Raw genomic sequence first — 11060 nt, 5'->3', positions numbered from 1 at the left:
TTTCTTTGCAAATAAAACATTAAATTTAGAGATTCATCTCTACATTTTAGACTTCAGTAGTTTACTCTAATTCTCTGTATTAAGACATTTCCTGCTTAGAATATCTATAGTGGCTTCTTCTCTGTTATATGAATTCCAACTGAAGCCATAAACTAGACTCCTCAGGTGTCATGATCTCTGTCTTCAGTAAATCAGGAGGGGCATTGCTATGTCTGTGCTGTTGGGGCTGAGAAAGAGAAAAGAATTCGGGTGTAGAGGTGACTTCATGTCCCCCCCTACCAACACCGTCAGAGTGTGGCTGCATCTGAGGAACACTCTCAGCCCATGGAGGCATCAGGAGGAGCTGCTGGGGCAGCCCAGCCTCACGCATCTGCTTCCCTGGGGGTTTATGTTCGGGTGTGTAACACTGTGGGAGGGGTACTCTTATACTGTTGACAGTAATAAGTTGCAAAATCTTCAGGCTGCAGGCTGCTGATGGTGAGAGTGAATTCTGTCCCAGATCCACTGCCGCTGAACCTTGATGGGACCCCACTTTGCAAAGTGGATGCATCATAGATCAGGAGCTTAGGAGCTTTCCCCGGTTTCTGCTGATACCAGGCTAAATAATTGCTAATGCCCTGACTGGCTTGGCAAGTGATGGTGACTCTGTCTCCTACAGACGCAGACAGGGAAGGTGGAGACTGGGTCATCTGGATGTCACATCTGGCACCTGAGATTGGAAACACAAAAGCAAATATTCATACTATTGATCATATTATAGGAAGACTTCCTTGAATAGCCAGGCAGTACTGACCACACTGGGCTAACTAAACTGCCAGTGTTCCTGTTCCTTACCTGGGAGCCAGAGCAGCAGGAGCCCCAGGAGCTGAGCGGGGACCCTCATGTCCATGCTGTGTCCTGAGTGGTTCTGACTCCTACATGAAGTGTGACCAGTCTATTAATAAGTCTTCAGGACAGGAGGCTGTGCTCTGGGAATATGCAAATGAGAAGAAGACGGGGCAGGCTGGGCACAGCTGCACGACTGGCTCATCTCAGTAACTCAGCAGTGGTTCTGTGACCCCAGGTGTCCCAGGTCAGACCAGGGTAACACAAATTTTTCTGCAGAGAATGTGTTTCTACTAGGGACTACTTTGTTTTGAGAAACATTTTTTAGGTATTTTTTTGACAATTTGAAATACTCCTCAGGAGTCAATGGAGTAATGTATTTCATTGGTGTATGGGGATTATTTAGGAGAATATTCTTGTTTGTAGGAAACACATAGTAAAATGTTAGACGGTAGGTTTCTCAGGTCTTTAAAAGACTGTCATATGATTCCAGTTAGGGAAGGGGGTAATTGTCCTATGCTCGCAACATTTCTGTGAGTTTAACATTTTTCCTTTCTAAAAAAATTAAATATAAAATGTATTGACATGATGCTATATATATTTGTAAGTGTTAGGTAATGCTGTTATGCCACTGTTCTTACCAGTATAAGATCAAACAATTTATTACAGATACACAAAGATGATACCGTTCTTCTTCAATGAATGCAGCACTCACAGACCCACCATTATCAAGAGAGACAGGTTTTTTTAATACCTAGAGACCAAATGGACTGCACCTATGTAGAACTTTTGCCTCCCTAACTTAAGTACTAATAGATTACTTTTGACTGGAAGACTTAGTGATAAACAGTTGATTAACACTTTTTTAGGTTTTTTATATATTATATACTCCATTCTTCCAACAAAGTATGCTACAGAAAAAAATGTTATTAAGGAAACCATAAAAATGCGAAAATATATTTACTACTTATTAAGTGCTTGCTCACGGGTGACACACACAGAAGAAAATATAAGTGGATTTGCAAATTTCAAACCCAAGTTATTCAAGGGTTAACGGTACCGTGATGAATGTAGCAGTCCCCATCTGTAATCTACTGCTTTCCTTTTGTTGTACCTCTGCTGACTTCCAATGGCCATATATATGTCTTATGTTCTTTATGCTCTTGGGCGGAGAACTGCCTGCACGCATTTCTGGCCAGATGGCCTGGAATATGTATCTCTTAGGAAAGTTTTATGGTTTCACTGTGTCCTCCAGAATCCAAAGTTAATTCTCAGTGTAATAGTATTGCCAGGTGGGGCCTATTGGGATGTGTTTAGGTCATGAGCGTGGAGTCCTCTACTAGTGGAATATATCAGCCACTATAAACAAGAATTATAGGGCTGGGATCTCTTCCTCTCCTGCTCGTCTGACATGTTAAGACATGGCCCTCCTTCTTTTGAAGAACTTAATGCTCCAGGCATCATCTTGAAAGCAGAGAAAGCAGACCATGCGGGTTGATCTTCACTTATCCTGAGTCAGGTGGTTGTTGATGTGTCTTTTACCATTCATCTTCTGTTCCCTTCCTCCCTTTCCTCCTTTCCTCCCAGTGTAAATTTGCTGCCTAACAGGAAATGCTGGCGGACCCAAACTAAGATAGTAAAAAAAAAAAATCCTTAATCTTTTGTATGGGGGTATTTCTCATCTGAATTCTTACCATTTCTCGTTCTTTGATATGTAGGAATATTCGGGAAGCAACTAATTTTTTTTTTTTTTACTAATCTATTTTAGATTGAATTTATACTGTGGGTTTTTTTTTTTTTTTTTCTGTGTGTTAAAACAAAAAATTAAGTTGTAAGCCACCAACCTACAGAATGGACTCCTCTTTTGGCAGAGAGAACATCAAAGAAATCTGAAAAACTAGGTTAGGCCATGATTGTCAGGTGAGTTTAGATGTGCCTCATTATACTCTCCTCCCTTTGGGGTTCAGACACAACTGACCAGCATTATCATTACAACAGAGATCTTTAGACTGACAAAACAGACGCTTTGTAGCAATAAGATACCATATTCCAACATGACAGAGATTAGGCCCTGAAGAAAATCTAAATATTTTCCCCTAAAAATATTTCTATGACATATTCTGAAGTGGCCCTGCAAAGCTGCCTGTTGTGGGCCCAATTTGCATTCTGCAGAGAATCTCCTCCTCTTACTATGTCTTTTCCAAAGAGTCTGACATTTCTTAAAAGGTCTGATAAGCAACATTCACCATGCTACCCATTCACTATGCTACCCATTCACTATGCTACCCATAGGATTTATCTGCATGACAAGAACCTTGGCTTCCACACCCTCTCATCTAAACTCAAGTATTTCTTTATAATGAATCAACTCTTTAGGCAGAGCTTAACTCTTTCAACCAGGTGCCAATCAGGAACGCTTTGAAGCCACCTGTGACCTGGAAGCCCCTGCTTCAAGCTCTCCCACCTTTCCAGAACAAACTAATGTATATCTGATATGTATTGACTTATGTCTTTCCCTGTAGTTTCTGTCTCCATAAAATGTATAAAACCAACGTGTAATCCAACCACCTTTGGCACATATTTGCAGGGCCTCCTAAGGCTGTGTCACAGGCCATAAGCTTTATCTTTGGCTAAATAAACCTATACATTGATTGAGACCTGTCTTAGATACTGTTGTGTTTATACTGGGTCACAAAATTTATAAATCCTCTAAAACTCTCTGCACATCCATAAATCTACATTAGAGACAGTGGAGTGAGTATACCTCAACTCAACTCAAACTTTAAGAATCAGACAGACTTTCCGGTACTTCGATAAAGGAGGAAACATTTGGAACAGAGTCCTTTGCCCAGGGGCAAGGTCAGGCTGGCAGTCCCTGAGAGCCTCCAGGCACTGGCCCAGCACTGTGGGGGAAGCATCTGCTCTCCTGAGCCACAGGGCTGAGGACCTGAGAGGAACCACAGGCCCTGCCCACAGGGCTGCCCTGCAGTGGCTTGAGGGAAGGAAACTGCTCACAAATTCAGATGAGCTGCATTAAGCATGTATCTCCCAGCCTGACAAAAGTGAAAGTCTCAGGACCCACGCCTTAGGGCTCGGGCTGGGTTCCTGGGCTGCCTGCTGTCAGCTCTGTCCTCCCTTGTCCTGAATGACTGGGACCCTGCTGGAGCCAAAGACGGAGGGTCAGCAAATGTCCTCAAAGAAAAAAGGAACACAAACTACAAAACTAAACATAAAATTATGTGTATTTGTAATATGAATTTGTAATATAAACTTTACATATGGAATACATAAACTATTCTATAAATAAGTTGTATTTATATATTTATATATACTATGTATATATGAATAAATATATGATGCACATTTATATATAAAGAGATATGACTTTCATTGCTAGTGTAAGGTATAATTTTAAACTTTAATAAATTGAACGTGAACATTGAAAACGAGCACTGGGTGCACCACCTCATGGCCCCTCCTCACTCCAGGGCCTAAGAATCAAAAAACTCAGGACCCTCTTCCATGTGCCCCACTGGGCCGATAGCAGCAGGCTGCCCATTGCTGAGGATCATGAGTGACCTGAGGGGGATCTGCAGAATCACAGGGCAACAGATGCCCAGGAGATGGATAGTTTGTACCCTGAATAGAGGGACGTATTGTCCACAGGGCTCAGCATAGACAAGTCCTCTTCTGGTCATTTCTGTGAAACAAAGCAGCACTTGTGGCTCAGAGGCTGCATTGTCACATGATAAAGACCCTCCGTGACTCATTCTCAACTTCCCCTCTGACTGGGGTGATCTCTCTGCCCAGCTTTCATGGCTCACCAGCTGCTGGGACTCTGTTGACTCTGGGCCTATGTCAGTCCCATGCACAAGCTTCTCAATACTTGCCATTTTACTTTCTGGTCTCCAATGACCACAACTTGGCAACCATGACCCTTCCACAAAGATTCACAGAGTGGGGTCAGAACTAGGGTTCTGCAATGTGCCGGTGCATGTATGTAAGAGAAACAAGGCGTGGCCAGCCCGTGTCTTAAGTGAGGATGAATTTTCATCATGAATTCAGAGTAGGAGGTGGGAGAAAACATCCTGACATGCTCCGTACAGTGATGCCCACAAGATACACTAGAGGTGCCCATGGAGGAGGTGGGAAGGGGGTGTGAGACAAAGATGGGATGTGAATTCAGAGGTGTCCCCCAGCCTGTTCCCCTGAGAACATTTCAGACCCTTAGCAACACCTAGGCCCCCGGGCAGAGCTGTTGCTAGGGAAGATTTGTGCCTGACAGGAGGAGGGAGCACCTACCTTTGAAGGCATCTTGGTTAGTGATGGCCAGAGTGACATCTGTTCAGGCCCACAGAGCTATAACACTGTGAGTGTCCAACTGTAACCATTTAGATCAGCACTAACGAAAATGATTTTTTTTTTTGAGACGGAGTCTCGCTTAGTTGTCCAGGCTGGAGTGCGGTGCCCGGATCTCGGCTCACTGCAAGCTCCGCCTCCCGGGTTTACGCCATTCTCCTGCCTCAGCCTCCCGGGTAGCTGGGACTACAGGTGCCCGCCACCTCGCCTGGCTAGTTTTTTTTTTTTTTTGTATTTTTTAGTAGAGACGGGGTTTCACTGTGTTAGCCAGGATGGTCTCCATCTCCTGACCTCGTGATCCGCCAATCTCGGCCTCCCAAAGTGCTGGGATTACAGGCTTGAGCCATCGCGCCCGGCCAAAAATAATTTTTTAAGATGGTGAAAATGTCTGGAAATTTCTAACAGAAAAATTGACAAAAAGATGGTTTTTCTTAGGCCCCCACACCAGCCTCTGCCTGGGACCTGACTTTGTCTTTGAGATAGTGAAATCTGTGATGAGGTTTTGAGTTGGGCAGTGAAATCACAGCAGGGCAGGCTGTGCTCTGGGTGCTGTGGAGGACAGGCGGACACTGCTTCAGTGTCAGTGATGCTGGGAGTTCGAGGGGAGACTCAGCATGGAGCTGCCTGTGAGTCGCCCCAGCAATGCTGTCTGGACAGCGATCATCTCACAAGTGTACTCAGATGCCAGTGGATGGCCCAAACGTGGGCTCAGGCTAGAGAAGGACAAAGCTTTAGGGATGACAATGTGGGGCTCATTTGATACTCTGAAGTTTCAGCGCAACCATAATAAATCATATGGGAAGAGACAGGAATCACAAGGTTGTGATTTTTCTTTTGGTATTAAAATATATCCCCTCTGCTCATTTTTCCCTCCAGGATGTACCAACTGATATTCTCGTAACCAAAGTCACTGTTTTTAATTATTGTTTTAGTAACTGACAACCTGTGTGCAGAGTTCCTAAGTAAGTGGGAAGCCAGACCATCATTCCTATGGTAAAGCAAGGAAGTGACTGTGGATGTGAACAAATGTGAGTTTCATGTACACGTCTCCAGAGCCATGGGCCACTGATCTGGGGAGAACCTGCAGTCATTTCATTTTCTCATACCCAGATGAGAGGACACCTTGATCTGTGTTCTTCGGATGAACTCTAAACACTGGACCATATTCTGAAGCTCTAGTTCACACTTCTTTTCTGTGCTAGAGGGACTCTCTCACTCACATGTATTGTACTTTCTGCATAGGACAGTCTGTGATACATACAGTTTGTTTTCTGCTAAATACCCATCAATCATGTCATTTATGAGTCTTCCATAAATGTTACCTGCCCTATGGCTGTGGGCTCTTCCAAAAGAATGGGCCAGAGGTGGAGCTGTGAAACTGTAGCTGGACGAAAAGTGTAAGTTTCAAAATAGGGGAAAAAAGTGGTGATAATAATATTCCAAATTAGTCTGGGCTCTTGGCTGTGATTGCTGGTAAGTGCGAAGGAGTCTAAGTTTGGTTTTTATTAGATTTATTTCAATTAGTAAAGCAGCCAGAGTATAGTGCACTCATTTTGAATGTGCAATTGAATAAAGTTGATGTGTAATTCATTGTCTGGATGGAATGATAGAATATTTCACATTCCCTTGTGCTTCCTTCATGGACAATCTTTATTAGTTATCACCCCTCCCGCCCAACAAAAGTAACTGTCTTTCTGACCTCTACACAATCATTTAGGTTTTCCTGTCTTAAACTTCATATAAATAGCATTAAGTGTATATTTATCTTTTTAGCCTTGGTATTATTCCTTACTACTTTTGAGGCCGTCATTTCTTCCGGTGGACTGGAGGTCCATCTGATGTCATTTCCTGGGATTCTGAAGGATTTTCTCTCAAATGTTGTATAAGACATAGCTGCTATGAAGAATGTATTTTGTTCACCAAAATTTATTTTTGCTTTCTTGTTAGATTTGAAGGATATTTTCACTGGATAGATTTCCTGGCTGCCTTTTTTTTTTTTTCCCAACATTTAAATATGTCATTTTACTGCTTCTAGCCTCTACTGGTCCCGATGAAAACGTAGCCCATGGCTGCGTTGTTGTGTCTCTGTATATAGTGCCTGCTTTTATTCTGATGTAACGAAGATGTTTTTCTTTGTCTTTCAACATTTTAATATAATGTGTTCAGTTATTAATTTCTGTTGGCTGTCTAAAAGGGTTTTATCAAATTTTTTCATCTAAGAATATTTTTTATTACTTTCGAAAAGTTTTGTCATTGTTTCTCCAAATATTTTTTCAGCCACTTTCTCTGTCTCTCCTCCTTTGTGACTCTCATTGCACATTTCTTGGTATCCTTCGCTCTGAGCTATAAATCTCTGAAGTTTCTTCCTTTTTTTCTAAACATTTTCTTTATGCTCAATCATTTCCATTCCTCTATTTTCAAGTTAACTGATTGTTCTGTCTTCTCAATTTGCTATTAGACCTAGCTAATAAGTATTTAAATTGGATTATTGTAATTTTCATTTCTAGAGTTCCCATTTGGTCATTTTTTATACTTTCCATTTCTTTTCTTGAGGTCCTATTTGCTGAATCTTCTTTTTTAAAATATTTTCTTTTTTTTATGTCAATGATCATAGTTTTAAAAATAATTATTTGGACATCTGCATATTAACTGCTTTGTAGTCTTTGCTAAAGCCAATAATGAGGACAAGTGAGAATCAACATTCGTTGGCTATTTTCCGTGGTTATTATTGTGGTTGCTTTATTTTTGTTCCTTCAATATAGATCATATCCCTCAATTTTTTTTCAGGATTTTTTAAAACTGTAAACGGTACACTTTTGACAATGTATTATAGTACCTCTCTTTAGATTGTGGGGTTTTAATTTTAATTTTATTTTTAGAAACAGAGTCTCACTCTGTCACCCAGGCTGGAGTGTGGTGTTGTGATGATAGCTTGCTACAGTTTTGAAATCTTGGGCTCCAGCGATCCTCTAGCTTCATCTTCCTGTGTAGCTGAGACCTATAGATGCATGCCACCACTCTCTGCTATATTTACAAAAAAAAATTTGCAGTGATAAGGGTGTCACTGTTTTGGCCAGCCTGGTCTTGAACTCCTTGTCTCATGTAATCCTTCTGCATCCGCCTCTCAAGTACTGGGATTACAGGCTTGAGTTACCATGTCAGGCCTGGAATTTGTTTCATTTTTTCTGATATTTAAAAAATTTTCTTCTTAGTTACTTGTCAGAACTTACTGATAGTACCAGACTTATGATATTTGGAGTTATCATTTTTTGACTTTCAGATGATGTGAAAGTGATATGCATTCAAGTAGAAATCGTACTCGTAGTATTCATACAACTATTCCATCTTCTCTTTCAATAGGGTATTCAATAAATTGCATGAGATATTCAACACTTTGTTGTAAGATAAAGTTTGTGTTAAATAATGTTGCCTTACTGTAAGCTAATGTAAGTGTACTGAGAACATTTAGGATAGGATAGGCTGAGCTAGTGGATTACATATATTAAATGTATTTTCAATGCATGCTATTGAAAAATCTATATCTCACATGGTGTTTAACCACTGATATCTCTGCTTCTTTTTATTCTTAATATTTAGTTTGAATTTATAGAAACTGCACATGTATCTGCACAGCTTAGTGGTCAACAAGGATTTGAGAAGAAGTTTTGCTCAAATATCTGGAGCTTACAAATCTATCTTCTGTCAATCCATCTGTGTGTAGCTTAAAAAGCACAAGCACAATGCAGCCAGTTCTTACCTCCCTCTGGTTTTGCTTTGCACCGGGCACTCCTGTGTCTCATCACTCATATCTATGGCTTCTAATTCACCAGGAATATGTGTCGAGATTGTTTCAGCATATGGCTCTATCTTACCCAGGAATCTGCTACTTACTGTCAGCAGATGTACTACTTGCCCCAAACAGGGCATCATCTTGAACTAGTAAAACTGTGGGCTTTTCCTGTTCATTTCCTGTGGAGTTCTCCATGTTTAGCTGGAAACACTGAAGAAGTTTACTCCTTGGCTTTGCTCAAGTTCACTCCCTTTGGCAGCAAGCTGCTAGCTTTATTTGCTATCCTCATATTGGTAAAACTCCAGTTCTGTAATTCACGCTGACTGAGCTGTGGGTAGAAGCATGCTATCACAGGCAAAAGGCTACAGACTTTTTCTGCCCTTACTCAAAGCACTAGTACTTTTTTTTTCTATAAAGAATATACATCTTTAATTATTTCATGCTTCACCAATTTTCAGAGTGCTGAAATAGTTTTGATTTTTTAGCTTTGTATTTATATGTGTGTTTGTTATTTATTTTTGCACAGAAGGTTTATTAAACTCTTTATGATGCCATAAACAGAGATGCCTTCTAAAATGCATTTAAATGAACATAATAGCCACGCTGAAATGGAATGAGGTTATTTACTAACATAAGTAATTTTGGACTTGAGAACTTGAACTCTGCACCCTCAGTTTAAAGAGAAACCAAGGTTCTACCAAACAGAGAATCCTGATCCCTAGTTTTCACATTCATGAAGGAACACACTATTAATTTTTAAGATGCCTTCTTTGTATTCTAGAACTGAGCAAATTAGTGATTGCACTCTACATAATGGGAGCTATGATTGTCTTTAATAGAGATAAGAATTAGAAATAAGTAAAGGTGCAAAATAGGAGGAAACTTGTGGAATTGTTTAAAAACCACCTTTTCCTTATTTTTTAGTTACTTGTGTGTGTGTCTTAAATTTATGTGGAAATACTTTTAGACCTAAAACTTGAAAAATACAGTAAAAATGGTTCACATATGCTCCTCCTCCAGCTTTCTCGAAAGTCAGCATCATAAATAACCATAGTATAAGTATCACAACCATGAAATGAACGTAGATATAATGTTATTAATTAACTCATTTAAAATCCCATATGGATTTCACTGCTTTTTCCCACTGATGACTTTTTTTTTATGTTACAAGATAAAATTCAGGGTTCTGTATTTTATTTGGTTATCCTGTCCTTAATATGTTTAAATCTGTGATACTTTTTCACTTTTGTTTTCTTTCATGGCCTTGAAACTTTGGAAGGTTACTGGCCATTTATGTTGAAGAATGTCCTCCCAGCTGGGTTTGTATGACGTTTACTATTGATTCAATTCACACCATTAATTTTTGGCAAGAATAGTACAGATAGGATATATCGTCAGTGCTTCATATCAGATGTTACATAATGTCAGCATGTCTTATAGGTGGTAGTAAATGAATGTGATCAATGAAATCCCTTTTGGAAGGAAGTCTTGGACAAAAATAATGAAAACAACTGCTTCTATCACTCCTTCTACTTGGTCATTTGCAGACGTCATTAGGAATAGTCTATTTCTTCCTCTCTAGTATGTGCTTTATTTTTACAAAGTTTAATGTTTTTACAGTCTACTGCATCATAGAGAAAATTGAAGAAATAATTTAGATCACTTTTAAATGGCAAATGTTTCCATAATAACCATTTGCACTGAAATGTTGATAGCCTGAAGAAAGAAAAAGAATGGGATTTATTCAGCGATGGTAGTAGCTTCATGCAAGCAGCTTTTACTGAGTCAACTATTCAGATAAATAGAATTTTCTACTACTTAGAATGTTGCAGAATTCAAATGGAGAGGTGTAGCATGCATTGAGCTACTTCGACTGGGAAAGTGAAGAACAACCGGGGCTATATAAGGATTCATACAATGAGACACTATTTCTGGAAACCTGGGATTCTGGTGCCTCAGTTGAAGAGAGTCCAAGAATCAGAGTCCAAATTGTTCAAGGATTTTTTTATTCTTTTTATTTTTTAGAATCACAAAATGTCCAAACAGAGCAGAGATGCTAAAACTCAGTGACCACCACATTAGCTGT

At 40.0% G+C, this 11060-nt stretch overlaps 1 gene segment (V, D, J or C); it reads right to left on the bottom strand.

Moving 5' to 3' along the window:
• Positions 1–386: 386 nt before the first annotated feature.
• LOC105502745 lies at positions 387–912 on the bottom strand. The segment is given in 2 exon segments: positions 387–709; positions 835–912. Coding segments are annotated over 2 exon segments (378 nt in total).
• Between the last annotated feature and the right edge of the window lie 10148 nt (positions 913–11060).

This window comes from Colobus angolensis, unplaced genomic scaffold (genome assembly GCF_000951035.1).
Source record: "Colobus angolensis palliatus isolate OR3802 unplaced genomic scaffold, Cang.pa_1.0 Scaffold801, whole genome shotgun sequence".
NCBI classification, from domain to species: domain Eukaryota; kingdom Metazoa; phylum Chordata; class Mammalia; order Primates; family Cercopithecidae; genus Colobus; species Colobus angolensis.
This window is presented reverse-complemented; position numbering and strand designations above follow the sequence as displayed.